The sequence below is a fragment of the Rhizophagus irregularis genome, chromosome 10 (genome assembly GCF_026210795.1).
Source record: "Rhizophagus irregularis chromosome 10, complete sequence".
In the NCBI taxonomy this organism is placed as follows: Eukaryota; Fungi; Glomeromycota; class Glomeromycetes; order Glomerales; family Glomeraceae; genus Rhizophagus; species Rhizophagus irregularis.
The window spans coordinates 2094758-2117814 of NC_089438.1; the positions used below are offsets into that span (position 1 = coordinate 2094758).

Below are 23057 nucleotides of genomic sequence, written 5' to 3' on the forward strand. Positions count from 1 at the left end.
AGCTGATAGGCTCAGATATCGATCTCACGCTATTTGACATATGGTAAAGTCTCACGTTTTTGAGGGTGAAAGTTGTCAGAGATTATCAAGTATATCAAGTATATCAGGTAATCACTGTCGCTTTCGAAATAGTCTAAATTGAATGATATCCGGTTTTTGATTTGTAATCGTATGGGTAATCTACATCCGTAAATTAAAGAAAAACTGTGTATAACTGATAATATTTTTATGGAAAATTTTGATAAATAAAGTTTATAAACCTGAATCAATTTTAACTCTTGTTTTTTTCTTCCGAGTTCCGACCGGTTTGTAAGTATCACAAGTAAAAGTATCTTGAAAGTTTAATAAACAAAACTTTAATTAAATCATTTAATTCATCATTTTTTTAAATAAAATTCATAAATTCATCAACTTTTTTTTTATATTTCTCCTTTTCATCTTATAAATAAAAATACTAATTTTTAAGTAAAAATTTGGTAAAAATGGGGTTAACGTTAAAGTATCGAATTAATTCTCTTTTATTTCTATTAACCAATGTAAATACATATGATTCAATGTAAATGCATATGATTCATATGATTCACAATTCAATTGAGATCAATATGTGGCTCTATACACTAACATTCTTAATATGTAATCATTTCAAACATGACTAGATGATTTAATATTTAGTTGACAAAGAAATTTTTTAAAAAGTAAAATGTACAATAATATCTTTTTAGTCGCTTACAATAAAAAGGTGTATCAGAAAGTGTGTTTTGTGTAATGAAAATGTAATAATTTTAATCCATCTTAAAAAGTTAATCCGTCCCGATTGAAAGATATTTTCTCATTTTACCACATGTTCTATATTAAACCTTAAAAATCAGCGTGAGAATAAAAAAAAGGAGATTACACTAAAATTATACCATACAAAGTAAACTGCCAAGATTATCAAAATTTTAGTTTTTTTAGCCCAGTATAAATTAATTCATTTTCAACATTTATAACGGATAATTAATTCCGTACACAACGCAGTACGCAGATTTTTAGAAATTCTAATGAAATAAAGAGGACAATAATAAATATTGTTTTTTGTCTATTTATGATACCAAATTAAGAAAACTTTGTATCATGATCGAGAAACGTAATGCATGATATATGCATTAAACTTTCTTTGAATTAATTAAGTTTCATTTTATCAAAAAGTTGTTCTTTATCATTATAACCGGTTTTTTTTTTTCTAATATTTCTTTTTTTAGATTAAAATGATCAAAATGATCAAATTTGATCCTTTTCGGTTCTTTTGAACTTTCGAAATCCCTTTCATCAATTACCAATTAAAGAATTCTTCATTTCAATTATCGGAAATGGGTTTCCATAAGTACTTTATCATCAAATCATCAAAATTTCATAAAAAATTTTCTCTTTTAAACGACTTTTTCTTGGCAAAATAAATTTTATTCAAAAAAAAAAATTAAAATAAATTTTTTTTTTAAGATGGAAACATTCGATGATTATAATAATAATTCGGATGATAAACCTTTCGAAGATCCATTACAAAATCCATATTTTAGATATTATTTAGAATATATTAATAATTCTTATGATTTTATAAAACTACAAAATGATGTTACATACTTACAAAACGCTTATAATGATTATTTTGATAAATTAATTGAATATTGTAGACCAAATTATCCTCCTTATATAAACGTAGAAGAATATACTTTAAGTTTTGATGAAATTATTAAAAATAAAAGAAGGGTTAAGGATATAACAAAAAAGAACGCAGGAAATTCTTTTATGTTATATAGAAAATATCTTTATAAATATTTAGAAACTTCTGGAATAAATATTCCTATGCAATCTCTTTCTTCTTTAGCTGGTCATTTATGGGCAAGTGAACCAAAATTTGTAAAAGATTATTATAAGAAACTTTCAGATCAAATAAAGAATTTACATAATGAAAGATTAAAGGATTTAATACAGAGTATACCTAATAAACGTAAACAACCATCAGATGATGATCAATTTGAGTTATTATATGCCAAATTTCAACGTTTAAGCGAATAATTATAATCTTGGGAATAAAAGATTAGTAAGATTTAGATTAAGAAGATTTAAGATGTATTGAGATTATGATGATGATTGATTAGTGTTTTTATTATTAGCTTAGGCCTTAGAGATAGTTCCTTGGAACATTTATATAAATAGTATTTTCATTTAGCATTTTATCAATTTTATCAAGAACATTTTTAAATGTATTTGTTTTTCAAATACTTTTCTATATTAATAAATAATTTATTTATTTTACTACATGTAAATGCTATTAAGTTCGTATAAATGCGCTATCTAATTATTATTCTAGAATTTCTACTTTTTAAGAAGGCATGTTAAAAGAAAAGTTGTATCAAAATATTTAGCATGACTAAGAAGGGATTTAAAAGGAAGTGAATTACTACATCTTTTATCTTCAGCATTTTGACAAACTACCACTTCATTTTTTGGATCAATCCAAATTTCTGGTCCATAATGATTATAACTAAGTGAACGAAAAGGTAAATGAGGTATAATATCATTCTTATTTACTATTCTAAAAAATTTATGTCCTGAATTCGTAACAAATTGTGTGAATTCTTTATTACCAGTACGTGGTTGACCATAAGTATAAGTAAAAAGGTTTGAAGGATTTAATCCTGGTGTACCAATTAAATCTAAAGTTTGAAATAATGCCAAACTTCCTCCTAATGAATGTCCTGTTGATATTACTTTATAATTAGGATTCTTTTTAACTAATTGTTTAACTAATTCTGTAATCTCATTTTTTGTATCATTATAAGTAGAAAAAAATCCTGAATGTACTTTAGCTTTAGGTACAGATGATGAAAATGGTATTAATTTAACTTCAAAATCTTGTAAGAATGATTGTTCATCAGATGTGCCTCTATAAGCTACTATAATAGCTTTTTCTTTATCATTAATAGCAACATAACCATTATTATCTCTTTTTGGTGAATCTTTAAAGAATTTTATTAATCGAGTTCCTTCCGTTTCACCTTCACATGCTTTACCACATTTCCAATCTGTTACATCACAATATGCGGCACTAAAAAAATGGTAACCTGGTTAATTTTGATGTTTTTCACGTGATTTGATAAAAGAAAACTTTCTTTTTACCTAGCATATTTTGCCCATAATTTAAATTCTCGAATATCGGATTCAGATGAAATATCTTGACGTTTATTAATAGGAGATGCATCAGATGTAATAATCATAATGGTTAATGCTAATACAAGAAATTTTCCAATCAAGGAAAAAATAAAGTATAAACCAGTCATTTTTGTTAAAAAAGGGATATTATAGGATTTAGGAATTTAGGAATTAATTTTGTTGGAGAAGGAGAGTGAAAAAAAAAAATTAATCTTTTTATGAATACAGTAATTCTTTTTTTTTCTAGAGGTGATTGCGGATAATGACTGAAGGGATGTTTAATGATAAAGAAGGCACAACTGAAAGGAGAGAGAGAGAGAGAAAGGAAGGAAGGAAATGAAGGGAAAAAGAGAGAAAAAAAATGAAAGGAAAAAGAATTAAAGAAAGTGAATTAATATTTGATCAAAGACTTCGGGGTGGTTGGATTTTATAGACATTTTTTGTAACATACCATTTGTTAATAATAATAATATAATTTCATTGATAAATTAACCAATAATAACAAAATCATATCGGAAAATGTGTGATGTGAATCGATTTTGGAAAACAAAAAAATTTAATCTTTGTACCGCAAGATGATCATTTTTTTTGGAATTCAATGAAATAAAATAATCCTGCATAAAATAATTCGAATTAAAAATAAAAAAAAAATATATAAAAATAAAATATATTTTTTTTTTGGGAATAAGACTTACCAAATTTATATCACTAAAAGGGATTTCTTACAATTAAAAAAGAAAAATATATATTTGGTTTGAAACTTCTTTGTGTTATTTCCATTTTTTAAATATTAACAATGTAAAATGGAAATTATGTGTTCAATATTTAATTTAAATATGGTTAATACTAAAAAAAATTAAACGTTATATTCGTTATATTCGTTATATTACGAATTTATTTACGAATAATAAGTTTTTTTATTTGTAATATTTATTAACTTTATTCGATCATTTAAAATTAAAGTTTTTTTTTTAAGTTTTTTTTTTCAGTCATTGCCAAATTAGATATTATAATGCGGAGGTATTTCTAACGCATGGAAAGCGTGAGAATTCAGTAAATGATTATTTTATTTATGATATTATGTAAAAAATTTTATCTGCCAAGAAATCTTTTATTTTTAGAGTATGGAGAAAAGAAAGATAATATTATTCCATTATTTGTAATTTTTTGGGAAAAAAAAAATAATTAATAATAAAAAAAAACAAATTTATTTTTTTACGAATTTGTCTCTTTCTATCGTATTAATTCATATGGTATCGATTTTTTTTTTCTTTTTATTAGTCTTTTTTTAATAATTGAATTTAATTACAATTCACGTAATTTGTTTTACGTACCTTCCCTCCTTATTAGAAGATTTATTAGAATAAAAAATGAGAATTATAGATTTAGTACTCGTACTCCATTGAGAGAATCACACAAAAATTTGTATCTACGTGTTAAAAGTTAAAAAAAAGTTAATTTAAAGTTTAAAAAGTGTGACGAAACCGGATCAAATCAACTTTATGCTGGTAAATAAGCATGTGGCAGTGCTATTATTAATGGTATATCGATTATCGATTTAAGGATTTAAGATTCTGATGCTTGATGATTTTTATCTAACAGATCAAATTGGAAATAATGAAATAATAATTTTGTTTTTTAAAGTTTTAAATTATCACTTATAGTCAATGATACGATCGATTACGAGATCACAATTTCATTAATTTCATTATAGATTTAGAGAGAACTTTTGATGTTCTGTCTGATAAATCCGAAATAAACAACGAGAGTGAGAATCACTCGTTTTTTTTAAAAATTTGATAATAAACTATTGTCCGAATGTTTATTGTGTAAGATGTTCTGTTTCGTTGAATTGTTGATGCGTTATTAAAATGATTCGCGTATTTACATTTTACACTCAAATCTATATATCTCGATGAGGTGATTATCAGTTCGCTGGTACCCTGCAAATTGGAATCTCTTAAGATTTCAAGCCTCCATTATTGATATTCCAAGTTAAAGGTTTCAAGATATTCAAGGATCATGACAGAAAAAGAAGACTAAATAGATTTTTCTGCCACACAATCAAAAGACAACTAATTCATTGCACTTTATTTTTATTTCATTTAAAAAAAGGCAAGAACAACTGCAATATCTTTTACTCTCATAAATACATATACTGATTACCTTATTTACCTATGATGAAATGCGAGTAGAGCACGTGCTCATTTCTAAAATGCGAGTTATTATATACATTTTAAACTGGATGAATCGTGCTTAATAATGGTATGATGTGGCGAAAAGCGCCACAATAATAATTAGTATTAAAATCTTTGATAGTTTTCAATGGTTTAACTCATGAATGATATACATGTTACTATCACTTATCGCAACAAATCACGAAAATATTGAAAATATTAATATATTAGTATTTTACACTTTCTCATATTTGACAGAGGCTTTTAAACGCAAGGCTTCTTAACGGTAAAAAACCTAGAGGTTTTCTCTAACGGTTAAAAGCCTGGAGGCTTTCAAATACAAGGCTTTCTAATGATTAAACGCGCTTATTGCTTATATCAAATAATACCACTATGCAAAGAATTAACAATAGGTAATATAAAATATATAATGAATTATTCACTTATTTACATTCTTTTAACTTTATTGTTATACATAGCATTTATAGCACGTATTGTATTGTTAATTCTAAAAAGCACGAAATGAAAAATATTGTACAAAATACAAAATTTACATGTTAAGACAAAAGACTTAAAATCGGCGACTTCATTTGTCGTACATATGAATTTAATTAGATATCTATAAAAAAATTCTTTTCGTTCTCTTTTTTTTTTGAAAATTTGGACTCGCCTATAATATAATTGTGTAAATCCTAGTATGTATCCTTCTCTTCAGATCGAATATTCTTTCCATAATACCTTGCTTCATTCTTTACATGATGTACCAAACAACTCTCAGAATGCTTATCAGTAAAGTTCATGTGCGCATTAATCCATTTCATACTCTTACAATCTTTAAATTCTTTTATACAGCTTGTCCGCAGCTCCCTCTCTTTCAATAAAGCGGTCCATCGATTTTGAGCAATCACACATTCTTTAAGAAAAGATAGTTCCAATGGACTCTCGAAATGTTTTCTGGTAGGAGAAGTTGAAGTTTGATTCCGTCCGTTTCGTTGTTGGTAAGCCGTATAAGTCGTACCCCGAAGTACACCAGGACGTCGAGGTTGACCGTTTGCTTGAGGATTATCTTTTAGCAAATCATAATCATATGCATAACTACTAAATCTTTTATTAACATTAGCATGTAACTCCTTTGTAATAGGTGAAAATTGATAGATCATCAATTCAAAAAAAGAATATATTCTCTTATTTCTTGGTTTACCAACTAGGCTTTGACGTTTCATTTGCATTGCTGAAGAAATTATCTCTTCTCGTGTTTCCTTCATATTATGAGTACAAAGCATAACTGTTGGATACTTCCCATTTACGGCTTTAACATGAGAAGGATCAGCAGTTTGTTTTGCATTCATGAAATTAGTATGAGGTGGTCGCGTCCCATTAGTAGGTTCAGCATAAGAAGGATAAGAAAGTGGTGTTTCTTTCATGGAGTTCGCAGGAGATGAAACAGGTGGAACTTCTTTAAAGACGTCATTAGATTTATTATTTATCGTTTTATTATCCATTTTTTTCTTAGGTGTTTCTTGTTCTAGAGACTTTGATGTAATCTGCTCATTTTGTATCATTTTACTTTCTTGAACGTTATTTACATTTGAATTTTTTGTTTCATTTTTATAATCTCTTCCAAAATTAAGATCACACAAGAGCTGATCGATCATAGAAACATTTACGTCTTGAACCGCTTTTCTAATAGGATCACTATCAAAATTATCGTCATTAGAAATTAACCAGTCATCATCAAAATTCATTAGATCAACAACGGTTGACGTGTCATTAAAGTTAGAAGACATTTGTGGCTCTTCTTCAATGGTACCCGCTGTTTATTAATATAGAATACCTTTAATAAAAATATATATATTTTTTTTTTATGACTTTAAAAACTCTAAAAAATTATTTACCCTGTACTGAATCTTGTAAAGATACTTGATCACTAACAGACTTAAGCTTGATATTTATCGTGTCGTAGCTGACCTTTTTCACTTCTTGAGGAAGCTGCGGAACTACAGGGTCACACATTATTTAAGCTATTTGTAAAAAGAAAACGCGTTAAAGTTTACGTAATAAAAAGGAAAGAAGAAGAAGAGGAAGAAGAAAAAGTAATTATTAAATACCTTCCCGAATAACTTTATTTTGAAATAATAAAGAAAATAAGGGAGGAAACGAATTCGGAACTTTGTAACGAGCTTATAACTAGTTTATCTAACTAGTTTTAAAACATGTATTTATTTATGTCACATGCGATTTATTAATTGTGCATGGGAAATATGAGATTAACAAAGATCAGGCTATATGTTTATCAATTTAATCGAGTTAGTAAAGTTAGTATTTATATTTTTATATATCACATCATTGTATTAAAAAATGTGACAAACTGTGACTGTGTTAAGTAATTGTTTTTTAAGCAGTGTGATTTTTATCGGACTTTAATCGCGGACTTTTATTTCAAATCAACTCTTTTACTTGAAAAATAAAAAAATGTCTACTAATACTAATAAAGGAGAAAAAAATAAAGTTCCAGTCAAACCTGGTCAAGAAAGTAACAAAGAAGTAACTTCTACCTCTGACTTCCTTTCAGATCCTAAAATGCACTTTGTTGAGGCGATTGGTAAATGGACTTATACAAATGACGACGGAGTAACCTTACAGTTTGACGAAGATCTGCAGCAATGGACTCAAATCGTAATTTATGCTCTCGTTTATGATAACCAAAAGCAAACCATTTTATGTTTTGATAAAAATAATGTTGATTTTTTTTAGGATGAGGATCTTTTGCTTATACTTCAACAATCTGCTTATTCAGTTCCTGGTGTTAACGAAAGTGTAAGATATATATTACTATAAAAAAGTTAGAAATTTTCTTCAGGAATACACATAGATATTGTTTTTTTTCGCCACCAAAGGAGCCCGCTGTCCCTTTAAAACGAGGCAAACGGAAAAATGATGTTTATACCTCTAACGATGTATGTATTTTCAAGTTGATCTTTTCATATAATATAAATTTAATTTATAATTAATTTTTTATATTAATTTCTTAATATATAGACAGAACAAGATTCCAAAAAGCAAAAGCAAAATAGTCAAAAGAAAAAACCCGTAAACACATCTGTTTACGTTACCGGTTTACCCCCCGATGTCACTGTTGAAGAATTAGCTGAAGTATTTTCTAAATATGGAGTTTTAATGGAAGATCTGGTTGCCGGTAATTAATTTATTATAATATTACTTAAATCGATCGTTTATTGATTCTTATTATCAACAAATTTTAGGAGGACCAAAAATAAAACTTTACAAGGATGATAAGGATCGATTAAAGGGAGATGCTCTTGTTACTTATTTAAAAGAAGAATCTGTTGCATTAGCTTGTCAATTGTTGGATGAAACACAGCTTCGTCCAGAGGAAGTTTCTGTAATACGCGTACAAAAAGTAATGTGATATAATTATTATTATTTTCGTCAACTTTTAACAGGCCATAATATTAATTTTTATAATTTTTATAGGCACAATTTAGAGAGAAAGAACCAAAACCAGATGCAAATCAAAATGATAACAAGTTAGATAAGAAAAAAGTTCAAAAGAAATTGCATCAACTTGAAAAGTATGATGTTATAATAAGAAAAAAAAAGAAATATTTCATACATTATTTGAATTAACTTGATATATGACTTTTTTTGTTTATTAGGAAATTGGATTGGTATGAATCTGAACCCGGGAAAAAAGCTGAGCGATATAATAAAATAGTAATTTTGAAGCACATGTTCACTTTAGAAGAATTAGAGGTATGAACTTAAATATATATTATGAATTATGAATTTAAATTATCAACAAATATATTGATTTTTAATCTTTATCGTTAAAAGAGCGATATTACTTTACTCTTGGACTTAAAAGAAGATATTCGTGCAGAATGTGAGAAATTAGGAGAAGTTACCAATGTGATATTATATGACGTATGTGTAATTTTATTACAAATTATTTGTAATAGGCCAAAACTACAACTTTTTTTTTCAATTTAACAGAAAGAACCGGAAGGAGTAGTGTCTGTAAAGTTTAAGGATCAATTAAGTGCTGATGCATGCGTAATGGTATATATTTAATTGAAATGAATGAATGATGTGACGGTATATTAAAAATTGTATTTATGTGATTTATTAGAAAATGAATGGACGATTTTTTGCTGGTCGTCGTATTGAAGCAGAAATATTCGATGGCAAACAAAAATATCAAAAGACTAATGCGAAGTCTGGAGAGACTGAAGAAGAAGAATCTGTACGACTAGAAAAGTATTCTAAATGGTTAGAACAAGAAGTTTAAAAACGAGTAAATAATTTTATTAGACTAAGGTAAGCTGTTAACTCAGTACATTTGTTGGTTAGTTAATTTAATAATAAAGAGTATATTGAAGAACATTTTAGGAACAAAAAGCTTTGTTTAATTTTTTATTAGTTTATTAGTTTATTAGTTTAAACATTAATCGGTATCTGGATGGACTTTTTTTTACATATACTTAAATTAATATAGCTTATTTCAAATTATTTAATTTATTATAAGATAGATATATTATTATTCTTGATTCATTATAAATTAAATTTAATTTTTTTTTTTCTTTTGATAATAAAAAATTGTTAAAATATTATTAGTGATATAAGAGATAAAGTCCATTAAAATAAAGTTATTGCAAAGAGAGCAGCTAAAGTTAAAACACTAAACCCATAATTATGAATAGAATTTGAAGAACTCTTAGGTGTAACAGATGGAGCACTTGAAGAAGTTGGCGATGGTGTAGGAGTAGGAGTAGAATAAGCTGTTGGCGTGGTACCAGCTTCTTTAATTTCAAAAGTTTCCGAAGTTGCATAAATTGAATTAATATTTCCAATATCTGTGAAAATCAATTGAAAACCTGTGTAGTTGTTTAAAAGAATAATTAATAAAATGAATAAATGTTTAATTAAAAGTGTATAAATTTTATAAAAATTATTTACCAGTGTAATTCATATTTGCTCCTATTTCAACATCTTTTTTACCAAGTCTTGGATCAACATTATTAGCAACAGCAAATTGTTTTAAATCGGAAATATTCTAATATGGGAAAAGATAAATAAATAAATGGATAAATAAGTAAAAAAAATAAAATTATAACTTGTTTTAAAAAAAATGATTGTTAATTTTTACCGCATTTATTAAAAAGATCGAAAATGGTAAAGTATCAGTTATTTCAGAAGTCCACATTATTTCATTGGTTTGACCTGCTACTAAATAGTATTTAGATGATGGAAATAAAATATTTATCGTGGCTTTTTTTGTCAAAAAAAAAAAAAAAAAATTGGAATTAGTAAAATTAGCAAATCATTTTATTTTTTTTAAATAGTTTATTATAGTTTAGTTTAGTTTAATTTTACCTGATACAAATGTTGCAATAAATGCTAAGAGACAAAAAGTAATTTGAATAATCTTCATGATTTCTGAATAAATTCTCGAGAAAAAAAACAAGAAAAACAAGAAAAAAGCAAGAAAAAAAAAAATTGTTTTTTTCCTAGTTCGAATTTAACGGTAGGATTTTATGGAGTATATTTAGTATATTTATATATTTTCTATTGTCAAAAACCTTATGATGTTCTTTAATTAGCATCGTTTTTTTTTCTTTTTTTGCAACACAAAATATAAATAATTCCCCCCGCAATGTTACTATGACCCATAACTAGAAATATCCAATTAGTGAAGTACATGCTCTCAAATGACGACTTTCGATCATAAACTCTAGTACACAAATAGCTTAAATCATTGTCTAAGCCTTTTCATATATGGAGTTCATACATACATATGGAGTAAATTCATCCCTTTAACCCGTTCATTCATTCATTCACTGAGTGAATCATCTTATTTCAAAATGTTATAGCAATAGAAAAATAATAGAAGGCATCAGGTTATGTTGATCAATCTATATAAAGGCTGTTCTAAGAGGGTTAAAATTAATGCATATGTATGTTCACTACATTAATTATCACTTTTTTAATTGAATATAATTATTTATATTTAATGTATTAGAGTGACAAATAGATTGTAATTACGTCTTTATCCTTCATGGCAACTTTTGAAAGATGGAATCACCAGATTTTCTGATCACAGCCCAAACTAATTTTAGAATTTTTTTCTAACATACTGAATATATTTTTTTGGTAAAACTGTAACTACTTTATTCATTTAAAAAAGTAAAATGATTACAAATCGTAATCTAAATCTAATAGTTTTGCAGATAATATAACGATAACATACGTTTTGCTAATTCTCTCTCACTTAATTCACATGTTCTATCTACGGATCTACCGTCTTTTATTATCCCGGTGTCTCAATTTATTATTAGAATGAAAATAAAAAATGAATATACAATTACAAACAAAAGAACTAACCCTTAAATAGAAATACTTTTTGAAGTAATCCTTTGAACTAAGCCTTTTGAATAAGCCTTTCGAATTTCTCATGTTCTATTATTATAATCGTTATTTATCATTGTCAACTATTTATAACTATTTAGAATTTTCGTTTTCTTTTAATTAATTAAAAGATATTTTGGTTATAGCATAACAAAATATGATTTTTTTTTAATTTAGTAATGATTTATTTAATATATTATTTGCAATTTAATATATAATTTGCAATTTATATTACTACTTAAAAAAAATTTGAATTTTTGTAAAATAATCCATAAATATTGACAATATTCATATTAAGTTTGGCACTTTAAAAATTCTTTAGTTGTTAGTAGTTGTTAATAGTAAAAGAAATATATAGAAATTTTTCATTTGGTTTTATCTATTTTGAAATCAAATTATGAAATAAAGTAATTCAAATTTCAAAATAAATATACTGTACTTATATACATTTAAAAATTATATTATATTTTTATTTATTTAATAAATAATAACTTGGTAATAATAATTCTTTTTTCTATATTATTAAATATATACTGTATAATTATATACTTTTTTTATATCAATTATTAAAATATTATTTTATACTAATCATTCTTTAAATTACCTGCTACTTATTTTTATACTAAAAAATGGAATTAAATTGATTAAAAAAAAAAGACTAATTATTGATCTATTAATAATTAATATTAATTTGAAAAATACAAACAAATTATATAATTTTTTTTTTGTTTTTTTTAAAAAAAAACAAATTAATAAATATGAGAAAAAACAAACAAATTAATTACCTATATATGATTTTTTTTTTATTTTAATAATAATATAAAGGGTAAATTATTTATTTAATTCTATTATTACTTGTTTATATAATATTTACATATAATTTATATAATTTCAAGATTTTTACTTCAAATCACCAGGGTGATTAAATGATTAATTGGTTTAATTATAATTAATTATAATTAAATATTTCTAATTGATATATTAAACCAACTTATATTTATTTAATAAATTTATAATCAATCAGTTATTAATCAGTTATTAATCAGTTATTAATCAGTTTATCTAATTCTATAAATTTTTTAAGAAAGTGAATTTAAATTTGGTAATTTATTATTATTATTATTATTATTAGTTTTATTCAAATTAACAAGTAAATTAGGCAAATCAGTGACGATCTGCACTATATAAACATTACGTTATCACGTCACACGTTACATTTGTTCTTAAAAATTTTGATCTTTGAATTACTTCTTATCGGTTCCAAATCGGTCCAAATATTTACTTTTAATCAAATGTTGTACATACCCAGGCAAAAGCGGGGCTTTGCAAATTGCAATAGCGTTAGAAACCAATTCTTTATTCGATATAATGGATCAATACCACCACTACATTCCCAGATTCCTTCTACGTAACTTTGCTATTGACAAATATGAAAGGATATTCGAGAGCAATATAAAACAACAGAAAAAGAAAAATCGGAGGAAAGCTGAACTTCTTCAAACTTACGATAGAAATAAAGATCAACTGGGTGTTTACTTAATTAGTAGAACATATGGATACCAAAATATGTACAAAGATCTTAATAATAAAGACGTAATGCACGTAGAAGAAAGGCTGGCTAAACTTGAAAGACGAGCATCAGAAACGATCCACAATATTGTGAAGGCATCTAGAGTAGAAAATCAAGTCGTTTTACTTAGGAGAGATCTCGGAGAGCTACGCAAATTCCTCTTCATAATGAACTATCGAAACTGTCAAAGATGGTCTCAGTTTACTGACGAGAAATTTGATAGCATTACTTTGTCTATGGTAAAAACTTTTATGCAACAGCACAACTTACAAAAACCTAAAGAAGTATGGTTACAAAATATCAGTGAAATACTAGACACTCCGCATGAAGAAGTCGGAAATAATCAGAAAATCTTTTCTATAGATAGGGAAGACTACAAGCAGCGCATGATCGATTGTTTTCTAATAATCTGGCAGGCTGGCGAAAATGATGAATTTATTATAACCAGCAACGGATTTGGAATCTTTGAAGGAGTATCTGGTAACATGTTCGGAGCATTTCCATTTCAATATGCTTTCCATTCGTTTTATGTCATTTCTCCAAAGCTAGTGTTGGTCCTCTGCCCTACTGTGTTTCGAAAAGAAGTTGGAGCTGACGAGTTATACCGATTTTTTGGTGGTCAGCGCTCGATATTTGAAAACGTTCCTCATCCAGGTGCAACTCCGAACTATGTTAGCACTGGGAATTCTTCTCGCAGTAAACCAAAAAATGAGCATAGCCACTCAAAATTTGACGCAACTGACCCATTTGACTTGCGATCTCGCGCATTTGACATGACTTTAAACAGCATGGGTATTGAAAGACAGTGGAACGATACATTTACTTTTTCCTTTGTCAAACTCGATTCGGCCACCGTTCACCTCGTAAATTATATCTTGCTCAATGAGACTAAACCAGACTTAGTTTTGACTTTCCTTTCCCGTCCGTATCTTTATAAAACAATTGCCAAATACCATAAGAAAGTAGGTGTACAACATGACTTCTCGAATTTGAAAAAAAAGTTGTTTATAGCATTGAATAGGACTCACAAGGATGACTTGCATCTCCGGAAAAACATTCCGACCGGCCAGACATACAGTTGGAATGTACGTGAAACGAATTCAGAATCCTGATTGGGATTTGGATTTGAATTTTAATGGCACATATAAGCAAAATTTTGCAAAAAAAAGCTTTTACATGATGAAAGAATTTGGATTTATTATGAAAATTTCACTAAATAAGATCACAAAACACTACATTTGTCGTATGGTTACATATAATATGTATTAATTCCAGCCAATCCAGATCTTAATTAATGATCATGTTAATTATTTACGATTTACGATTTACAAAAGTAAAATGTAATGATTGTCTTTTCATTCTTAATAATTTTTAAAAATAATTTTTCAATACGAGACAAAATAAATTTGTAAATTGTGCCATAAGTTTTACTCTACATCTATGTTGAGAGGTTGGAAAAATACTTAATTTACTTAATTAACATAACAATAAATGTTATAAGCTATCTTTACAAATAAGTATATACTATAAGGATATTTATTCATCATTTACTTCATATAATATATGAATTTTTAATGAACAATTTGTACATCCTGTAATATTTGCTCCTTTTTCTAAATCTTGTTCTGTTATAATATAATTTCCACTACAACGACATGATATAGAATATAATTTCATTTCTATTTGTAAAAAAAAAAGAAATTATTATATCAAGATAATTAATAGAAATTTTCTTTAAGACTCGAAACTTCGTACCTTCGTTGTATTCCATATCATCTAAATCAACGTCTGCGTTATAAATTTCATGTTTTAATCGCATCGCTTATGACACATTTAATTAGTTTAACTTATTTTAAATTCTCTCTATAAAATAAATTAAGCGAGTTACCTTTCAATTCATCATCGTATACCTTCTTCAATTCAGGGTCTCTAAGCACTTTCCATGCTTTAATAATGGATTCAACTTTATGTTCTTTATTATAATTATTTTTGATATTCTCATCATCATTATTCATTACAAACCCTGTTTTATCTGGATGATGCTTACATCCTCGTCAGTTTATCAATTACATATACTCTGATATAAAGAATTAAGAAAACTTACGAGAAGTAATAATTTTTGATATTGTTGTTTAATTTGTTCAATTGACACATTTTCATCAGAAATTTCAAGTATTTCGTAATATGTTTGCGATTTTGTAAATACTTGACGATTAATATCCATTGAGAGTTGATAAAAAATATAAAAAATTAAAAAATTTAATAATCTCGAATCTCTCGTCACTTTTAAATTAATAATCCTGTACAACACGATCTTGCATTTAATGCGTGTATTAGTGTATATATATATGTATTTCACAAATTCCCAAAAATAATGGAAAAAGATCCGATTGAAGAAAAATCAAAAGAACAAAAAAATTTTGATAAATGGAGAAAAAGTTTGATGTATATAACAGGTTTAGGTTTATCAATAGAAGATAAAAAAAAAATCGAAAATGAATTAGAAAAGGATTTAGAAGATTATCAATGTAAACGATGCGAAAAGTGGAGAGATATATTAATGAGAAATAGTAAATATCATCAATTTTTTTTTTTTAAAAAAAAATTAACTTTATATTATCGTTCTTTATTTTACACAGGTCCAATAGTAACATTTATGTTAAAATCATTGGAAGAAGCAGGTTGTAAAATTGATAAGAGACATTTACAGTGTAAACCATGTGATGAAAGTCGTAGCGGTGGATTTTCTCCTGATCATGGAATACTTTTATGTCAAAATAGATTTTTTAGTAAAAAACATCAAGAAGATACTATGGTACACGAGATGATACATTTATTTGATCATTGTAAATTTAAAGTTGATTGGAATAATTGTTTACATCATGCCTGTAGCGAAGTTAGGGCTGCTAGTCTTAGTGGTGATTGTAGATGGACTCGTGAACTTCGTCGAGGGTTTTTCAATTTCACAAAACAACATCAGGTTACTTGTTTTTTTTTAACTTGTATTTATTTATTTACACAAAATTAATCTAACCGTTTGTTTTTTCCTACAAAAAAAGGCTTGTACAAAAAGACGCGCAATACTTTCCGTAAAACAAAACGATGCATGTTCAGCTCCTGGTGTAGCAGAACGTGCGGTTGCTGAAGTATTTGAAAATTGTTTCAACGATACACAACCCTTTGATGAAATTTATTAGTACTGTATTTCTATATTCAATAATTAAAATATCGAAAATTGACATCCAGTAACATATAAGTTACAAACAGTGTACATAAACAAAAGAAAAATATACTATAATTAATATAAATTTACAATCTAAAATTGAAATCTTTCTATTATTATTGTAATAATTTATTATGAAACCTCTCGATCGTCTTTATCATGTTCTTTAGCATTTATATCTGGTTCTTGTTCATCCTCTTCTTGTTCTTCATCTACTTCATGTCCCGATTCGTGTTCTGTTTGTTGATCTCCTTGTATATCATCATCTGTTTCATAATCTTCCATATCTATTTCCGGCGTTTCTTCATCATCTTCGTATTGCTCCACCTCATCATGCTCGTCGTAATCTTCCTCCTCTGGAATATTTACTAATTCCATCAATATTTCTAATTCTCCAGTTTGCCCACATAAATGTCTAAACAAACTGTCTGGATTATTTATGAGACGATATGGCGTATCAAATTCAACTATTTTACCATCATCTATTATATATTCCCCATAAAATAACATTAGATTAATGACATTAAAATGAAATTTACTCAAAACCAAAACTTACTCAGAACGAGAATTCGGTCCGAATGTATAATGGTTTTAAATCGGTGTGAAATGCATAATACTGTGGCGTTGTTAAACTCTTCTCTTATAGTTTCCTGTATTTTGTTGTCCGTTTCTGGATCAATGTTAGCAGTAGCTAAAAAAAAAAAGGTAACATTAAAATTAATGCTTAACAATTAACAGATATTTATCTTAGGCATCAACATACCTTCGTCCATTATGATTATCTATCCAAAAAATTAAAGTAAATAAAATAAATTTCACTATATCTTAACCTTTTTCATTACAAATCACATTTTCATACCTTTGACTGGCGCAATAATGCTCTAGCTAAACAAAGCAATTGTCTTTGACCTCTAGAAAAATTATGACCACCCTCATTTACAGGATCTTCTAGGTCCGTTATTGGTCCAATAATAATAAATTGATTATTCGTCTGATCTTCTTCTTCAATGTGAATAAGGTGAACTCTTCTCAATACTTCCCATAAATCTTGATCTTCATATTCATTTCGAATATCCAAATTTGATCGAATAGTTCCTTCAAATAGAATAGGATCTAATAGGAAAATAAATATATTTAAAAAACTTATTTGAACGAGAGGAAACAAATTGCAATTACAATTAATACCTTGAGATATTATAGTTAACCGTGATCTTAAATCTTCTAAACCTAAATTAGAAATATCTATCTCATCAATAACAATACGCCCTTCAGTTGGTTCAGTCAGACGAAGAAATGAATTAGCCAGTGTTGTTTTGCCAGAACCTGTTCTGCATATTAATAACAATAGTCATCTTTGTTAAAAAAGTTCCATATATACGAAAACAAGATTAGATTATACCTTCCGACAATTCCGATTTTTTCTTCAGCGTTCACAGTAAATGAAATGTCTCGAAGTACAGGTTCAAGTTGTGGTGAGTATTGTATCGTTAGGTTTGATACTTTAATTGTACCACTGGTTGGCCACTATTAATTTACTAAGATTAGAACCTATAAACTATATTACTAAAAGTAGTTAAATAAATTTATACATTACTGCAGCTGGAAGTTGTGCATTTTCAATAACAGCAGGTGGTTCCTGTGGCATTTCAATATATTCTTTAATACGTTCTACACTAATGAGGTAATAATATCAAATTGGCAAATTAACAAGGCAAATTATAATTGACTATTAACTAACATGACAATATAAAAAGTTTACACTGCTTTACCTACTCAAACTCGTTTCCATTGTAGTATAATCTTTGACGAGCATCTTCACAGAAATTTATTTTAAAATGTTATTGAAAAATAATATAAGAACTTGACAAAGTAATGTGTGAATGGAACTTACAAACACAATTTGAACGAATCCAAGTGCATAACTTAAAGAGAAACCAGCCAAACCAGCATCAATGTCATAATGCCAAAGAATGAACACTCCGGCCAGATATGATGCTACAGCTCCGATACTACCCATGCGAATTGACATCCATCGATTAGACATATGCAAAAGATATGTCGTCCTATTAGATGTATTAAGCCTAAACAATATGTATAAATATAAATAAAGTCTATTTTATTATTGACAAAAGATATCAACACAAATTTAAAACAAACCTTTCAATAAACTTTTTGACGTATCGATCCTCAGCATTGAACGCCCGGATAGTTGCAATACCCCTGGAGGAATAATATTCTTTCTATTATTATCAAAAATGTGATGTTAGGAAAAAAAATATTCTTTACTTACGATATTGTTTCGGAATACCATAATAGAACAGGAGATCGAGTAATTGATTGAAGTCTCTTTAATTCTCGAGAAACATTTATATACATCCCTCCAATGATTAGATACAAAATGACTATAATTACAATAAATCTTCAATTCTTTTTTTTTAAAAAAAAAATGGTTAAATAAATGATGATAAAAACTTACTAACAACAACAGAGACCAGGAAAAATTCATATGTTACAGCTGTTACAACTACAAGAACACTTATTGCGCCTATGGCATTTCCAAGAAAACTTGTAATAACAGTTACAAGTCCTTGATCTACCATTCCTAGATCTTTTGAAAACCTATTCATTACCCTGCCCAATGGAGCTGTGTCAAAAAAGCTTAACGGCGCTCTAAGTATTGCATTTAAAAGTTTTGAAAATAAAGTCCTTGAACCTTTAAGTGAAACAAGAAAGAATTGCCACGCCATACGAATAATAGTGAAAACGGCAGATGCTAAAGCTATAAGAGCATATATCGGAATGTATTTTGCCAAGGCTGGATTGTCTTCATTATTTCCTTCAGACCATACGGACCATACTTTTAACCAATAGGTTTCACCCACCGTTAATAGTCGTATGATTATAAATAAAATTATGAGTATAAACCACAATATTATTCCACCACTAGATTTAAAATAAAAGTAGTAAACTCCTAGTTGGACCTTTCCTTGGAAACGAGCTGTATATAAAATAGACATTTTAGTTCGTTGTAATAATATTGATATATGCGGAATTACTGCTTAAATATATTAACCTTCTTCAATTGCCCAATTTTTTTTGTCAGCAACTGATTTTTCTATAGCCTGATTTACCAGATTCTGGTCTGTTTTATCTATATGTTCTGGTTCTGGTTTAACCTCTTTTCCGAGCACTTCTTCAGTAAGTGAACCGGCTTCACGCAATTCTTCCGGAGTACCTTTAGCTTGAACCAAACCATCTCCAAGTATAGCAATATAAGCTGCATTATCCACAAAATATCTCACATGTTGGGTTACCATTATTACAGTTCGACCATGAATTAGCGGACCATTAAGACAATTATCAATAATTTGATGTGCTAAAAAATAAACGATGAATACTCAATACGAAATGATAAAATGATAATAAGATAAATAAATCATTATAAACCTGTACTCGCATCTAGAGATGATAAACAATCATCTACAAGTAAAATCTTGGCAGAGCTGTACAGAGCCCGAGCAAGTGCTACACGGGCCTTTTGTCCATCATTAAGAATCATATTTTTCTCGTCATACTTTATTACATTAAGATGTAAGTTAAAATTTGAATAAAGAAATAATGAAATCACAAATTACTACTTATAAATCGTACCTCCGTGAAATCAGCTTGCTCAAAATTCTCAAAGTCTTTTGTCAAACAACAAGAATCAACAATGCTCCAATAACGATCATCATCAAAAGGTTCACCAAATAGGATATTGTCTCTAAAGGTTGCATTCTCCAACCACGCTTGTTGAGGGACATATACAATAGGCGAGGCAGGGAAATGAATTATCCCCCGTAAAATAAAAGTTTCGCGAAGAAGTGAAAGCATAAGAAGGGATTTGCCTGAAAATTTATTACCACCTTTTTTTTTGTTTCAGAAAAAAAAAATGCCAATCTATCATATAAGTATAAAGAATAAACTGATTCAAAAGAAAGAAATTAATATCCACCCATACATACAGATAAGACTCAGTTTACCCATAGGAAATTCCAAATTAACACCTTTCAATATAAAATCACTAGGACCTCTAATATGTTGACTCCAAGCAATATCAACATTATTAAATGAAATAGTAGTCCTTGCAGGGACTATGTTGAAACCTGGGCTTTCTCTTTGTACATCAGGTCCATGTAAAAACTTTTCAACTCTTCCTATAGCTACACCCAAACTTACAAGTTCAACAACTAAATTAGGGAATATCTGTAAAGGTTGTTTAAGTGTATTGAACAATGTGATACTTGTAAAGGCAATAGCAGCGGTCAAAGTGTTACCACTTGTGAACGCTGCAAAAGCAAATAATGTTACAAGGAATGGAGTGAGATGAACAAGCAATGTATGCATCGTGGTGCGCCAAAACAAACTTCGCAAATAAGTAAGTTCTTTTTTGCGCGATACTAACAATATAAATAATCAAAGGTTCAATATTAAATGATGATAGAATAATAATTTAAATAAAGTAATTATTGATCATTGATTGAAAATTAGACAATTACACATTAATCGTTCATGAAAACTACGTTCCCAAGCAAACATTTTAATCATTCGAACCGCATGGAGTAGCTATTTATAATTAAAAATTAATTTAGGGAACGTCATTAAAATAATAGAATATATAAATTATTATATATTTGTACCTCAAAAATTTCGCCGACTCTTTCATCTCTCGCTTTTTTCACTCGCTTTTGTAATCTGGTTATGCGTCTTCCAAATCTTTTATTGCTCCAAAGACATAAAATCATTACCCCAACACCAACAAGACTAGACCAGCCCAATAAAAAATATAAAAAAATCGTAGCAATTAAGATTTCGAGAGGTATTGTAATAATGAAGGGTAGATTAGAGAAAAAAGTCGCAATGTCATCGACATCCGTCGTAAGTACATTGCTTGTTCTGTTATTGGCAGATCTAGGAGACGCCTTCATACGCAATTGTTTTTTATATACTAAAATGCTAAGCATTTGTTCCACTCTAATTCCTAGCCATACCAACTGATAGTTCAATTGATTTAGGAAAATAATTCTTGAAATTTCAGACAATAATATTCCAAATATATAAAGATAAGGTTCTTCTGTATAATTTAATTTGTTTTTATGTGCTAAAGAAATACATATCAACAAACGATATAGGAAGAATGGAGTAGTAAAAGCAAAGACTGATCGAAATATCGCGATAATAAGAAAAAAAACTAGATTTGTAGCATTTGCGGCGAGTAATCGTGATAAAAGATCCATATTGTTCATTCTAAAAGCATGAATAAGCACGATCATGATGAGAAAATTTTTATGAAAACAGCACTATCAATATTCAATTACAATAATTAGAAATATTATACTTACTTTTCTAATTCATCATAACATTGAGCAGCTTGGCACCTTAATGGCAGTTCCCATAAATCTTCCTCTGAAAGAACACGTTTGTTCCCCAATTTAATAATAGGTGTCATCCATGCAAAAGATAATAATGACCATATGGAAGCAATCGTGTCATGAGATATTTCTCGGTTACTAGTATATTTCAATTCTGGATTTCTTGGTCTTTTAAGAGAGCAAGCTAATAATATACCACAAGCAATGACATTCCATATCGAAAAAACTAACTCGTAACCTTTCAAATCATGTCTGAGCATTGATCTGAGATTAATACAAGCAACTATTATAGAATACGTGTAAAACAAAAGAAGATGCCTTATATATGCATATTGGGTTTGATTTCTTCGTGTCATAAAATGGCACGCTATTAATGCACCAATATATAACTATGAATATTATAATTATATGAAATAAGTTAGTGATATTAAGAAAATCAAATTAAAATTCGTTCGAAAATAATACTCACCCAGGTAACAAATTGACCTATAGCACCAATTACTAAATATGGCTTAGCATTATCTTCTTCATATTTATCCATCCTCCAGCCGAAAAGAAATCCAATAAATCCTAAATGAAAGAAAGATATTACAAGTTGGGCAATATCATACTTCGAGACTGGTATTACCGGATCGCTTGGTAAAGGAGCATAATGACTTTGCCCGCGACATTGACGAACTATTAAATTTGTCACTGATAAAAGGATAATACATAGAGGAACGGCAGCATTAAGAATGCTGAATAATAAAATCGTTTAATTTCTTTTAGTAAAAGACCATGTATGTATGCATGCATATATACACTTCCTGGGCAAATAATTAATGAATTAATAAAAGTTTATAAAAAAAGTTGTTATGTAAACTTACATTTCTCGAGCGCAAGGAACAAGTTCAATGTTAATCGGATCCTAACCACAAATAAATAGTTCATAATTAATTGCACTAGCAGAATCGAATGCACGCGTAAGTGGTTGGTTAAACTTACCCAAACATCCGAATCACATAACCACTTCGTGCTTCTCAACATGACAAAAAACTTGAATTCTTAGTTGTAGATCA

The 23057-nt window shown here is 28.0% G+C and overlaps 9 protein-coding genes across 9 annotated transcripts; 4 read left to right on the forward strand and 5 right to left on the reverse strand.

Annotated features, from left to right (window-relative positions):
* The first annotated feature begins 1278 nt into the window (after positions 1–1278).
* On the forward strand, positions 1279–2313 carry OCT59_001979 (uncharacterized protein). Its single transcript, XM_025316053.2, has one exon. The coding sequence runs from the start codon at positions 1480–1482 to the stop codon at positions 2053–2055; it is 576 nt and encodes a 191-aa protein (XP_025181420.1). The 5' UTR covers positions 1279–1479; the 3' UTR covers positions 2056–2313.
* On the reverse strand, positions 2121–3588 carry OCT59_001980 (uncharacterized protein). Its single transcript, XM_025316052.2, has 2 exons — positions 3160–3588; positions 2121–3088 (listed from the first exon to the last, which is right to left on the reverse strand). Exons 1-2 carry the CDS (start codon positions 3318–3320, stop codon positions 2356–2358), a joined length of 894 nt encoding a protein of 297 aa, XP_025181419.1. The 5' UTR covers positions 3321–3588; the 3' UTR covers positions 2121–2355.
* Positions 3589–5789: 2201 nt separating this feature from the next.
* OCT59_001981 (uncharacterized protein) lies at positions 5790–7533 on the reverse strand. Its single transcript, XM_066144183.1, has 3 exons — positions 7478–7533; positions 7265–7390; positions 5790–7182 (listed from the first exon to the last, which is right to left on the reverse strand). Exons 2-3 carry the CDS (start codon positions 7380–7382, stop codon positions 6062–6064), a joined length of 1239 nt encoding a protein of 412 aa, XP_065995369.1. The 5' UTR covers positions 7383–7390; positions 7478–7533; the 3' UTR covers positions 5790–6061.
* Positions 7534–7841: 308 nt separating this feature from the next.
* On the forward strand, positions 7842–9678 carry OCT59_001982 (uncharacterized protein; the record flags this gene model as incomplete). Its single annotated transcript, XM_025325388.1, has 10 exons — positions 7842–8045; positions 8124–8186; positions 8267–8326; positions 8409–8565; positions 8633–8790; positions 8865–8962; positions 9047–9143; positions 9225–9314; positions 9384–9449; positions 9520–9678. 10 exons carry the CDS (start codon positions 7842–7844, stop codon positions 9676–9678), a joined length of 1152 nt encoding a protein of 383 aa, XP_025181417.1.
* A 119-nt stretch (positions 9679–9797) lies between these two features.
* Positions 9798–10872, reverse strand: OCT59_001983 (uncharacterized protein). Its single transcript, XM_025316051.2, has 4 exons — positions 10764–10872; positions 10537–10658; positions 10347–10443; positions 9798–10264 (listed from the first exon to the last, which is right to left on the reverse strand). The coding sequence occupies exons 1-4, from the start codon at positions 10819–10821 to the stop codon at positions 10026–10028; spliced, it is 516 nt and encodes a 171-aa protein (XP_025181416.1). The 5' UTR covers positions 10822–10872; the 3' UTR covers positions 9798–10025.
* Positions 10873–13014: 2142 nt separating this feature from the next.
* On the forward strand, positions 13015–14885 carry OCT59_001984 (uncharacterized protein). The gene has a single exon (XM_025316049.2). It carries the CDS (start codon positions 13164–13166, stop codon positions 14475–14477), a length of 1314 nt encoding a protein of 437 aa, XP_025181414.1. The 5' UTR covers positions 13015–13163; the 3' UTR covers positions 14478–14885.
* Positions 14886–14901: 16 nt separating this feature from the next.
* OCT59_001985 (uncharacterized protein) lies at positions 14902–15589 on the reverse strand (the record flags this gene model as incomplete). Its single annotated transcript, XM_066144185.1, has 4 exons — positions 14902–15044; positions 15121–15186; positions 15254–15407; positions 15470–15589. 4 exons carry the CDS (start codon positions 15587–15589, stop codon positions 14902–14904), a joined length of 483 nt encoding a protein of 160 aa, XP_065995370.1.
* Positions 15590–15717: 128 nt separating this feature from the next.
* On the forward strand, positions 15718–16688 carry OCT59_001986 (Mitochondrial inner membrane protease atp23). The gene is made up of 3 exons (XM_025310538.2): positions 15718–15935; positions 16005–16345; positions 16425–16688. The coding sequence occupies exons 1-3, from the start codon at positions 15740–15742 to the stop codon at positions 16560–16562; spliced, it is 675 nt and encodes a 224-aa protein (XP_025181412.1). The 5' UTR covers positions 15718–15739; the 3' UTR covers positions 16563–16688.
* On the reverse strand, positions 16524–23025 carry OCT59_001987 (uncharacterized protein; the record flags this gene model as incomplete). The annotated part of the gene is made up of 22 exons (XM_025309199.2): positions 16524–17070; positions 17145–17279; positions 17352–17370; positions 17448–17701; positions 17774–17916; positions 17988–18112; positions 18183–18261; positions 18358–18401; positions 18480–18669; positions 18746–18808; positions 18879–18990; positions 19065–19586; positions 19662–19964; positions 20036–20162; positions 20240–20493; positions 20593–21027; positions 21127–21193; positions 21268–21874; positions 21970–22388; positions 22469–22736; positions 22866–22906; positions 22984–23025. 22 exons carry the CDS (start codon positions 23023–23025, stop codon positions 16721–16723), a joined length of 4599 nt encoding a protein of 1532 aa, XP_025181411.2. The 3' UTR covers positions 16524–16720.
* Positions 23026–23057: the final 32 nt, after the last annotated feature.

What these genes read in the sequence shown, in the direction of transcription:
- OCT59_001979 (XM_025316053.2), top strand. Translation starts at nt 1,480, where the DNA reads ATGGAAACATTCGATGATTATAATAATAATTCGGATGATAAACCTTTC.
- OCT59_001980 (XM_025316052.2), bottom strand. Translation starts at nt 3,320, where the DNA reads ATGACTGGTTTATACTTTATTTTTTCCTTGATTGGAAAATTTCTTGTA. An exon ending in TTATGGGCAAAATATGCTAG is followed by an intron (nt 3,089 to 3,159) that starts GTAAAAAGAAAG and finishes CCATTTTTTTAG; the next exon opens with TGCCGCATATTGTGATGTAA.
- OCT59_001981 (XM_066144183.1), bottom strand. Translation starts at nt 7,382, where the DNA reads ATGTGTGACCCTGTAGTTCCGCAGCTTCCTCAAGAAGTGAAAAAGGTC. An exon ending in TTTACAAGATTCAGTACAGG is followed by an intron (nt 7,183 to 7,264) that starts GTAAATAATTTT and finishes ATTAATAAACAG; the next exon opens with CGGGTACCATTGAAGAAGAG.
- OCT59_001983 (XM_025316051.2), bottom strand. Translation starts at nt 10,821, where the DNA reads ATGAAGATTATTCAAATTACTTTTTGTCTCTTAGCATTTATTGCAACA. An exon ending in TATTGCAACATTTGTATCAG is followed by an intron (nt 10,659 to 10,763) that starts GTAAAATTAAAC and finishes TGACAAAAAAAG; the next exon opens with CCACGATAAATATTTTATTT. An exon ending in AGCAAATATGAATTACACTG is followed by an intron (nt 10,265 to 10,346) that starts GTAAATAATTTT and finishes ACAACTACACAG; the next exon opens with GTTTTCAATTGATTTTCACA.
- OCT59_001984 (XM_025316049.2), top strand. Translation starts at nt 13,164, where the DNA reads ATGGATCAATACCACCACTACATTCCCAGATTCCTTCTACGTAACTTT.
- OCT59_001986 (XM_025310538.2), top strand. Translation starts at nt 15,740, where the DNA reads ATGGAAAAAGATCCGATTGAAGAAAAATCAAAAGAACAAAAAAATTTT. An exon ending in AGATATATTAATGAGAAATA is followed by an intron (nt 15,936 to 16,004) that starts GTAAATATCATC and finishes TATTTTACACAG; the next exon opens with GTCCAATAGTAACATTTATG. An exon ending in ATTTCACAAAACAACATCAG is followed by an intron (nt 16,346 to 16,424) that starts GTTACTTGTTTT and finishes CTACAAAAAAAG; the next exon opens with GCTTGTACAAAAAGACGCGC.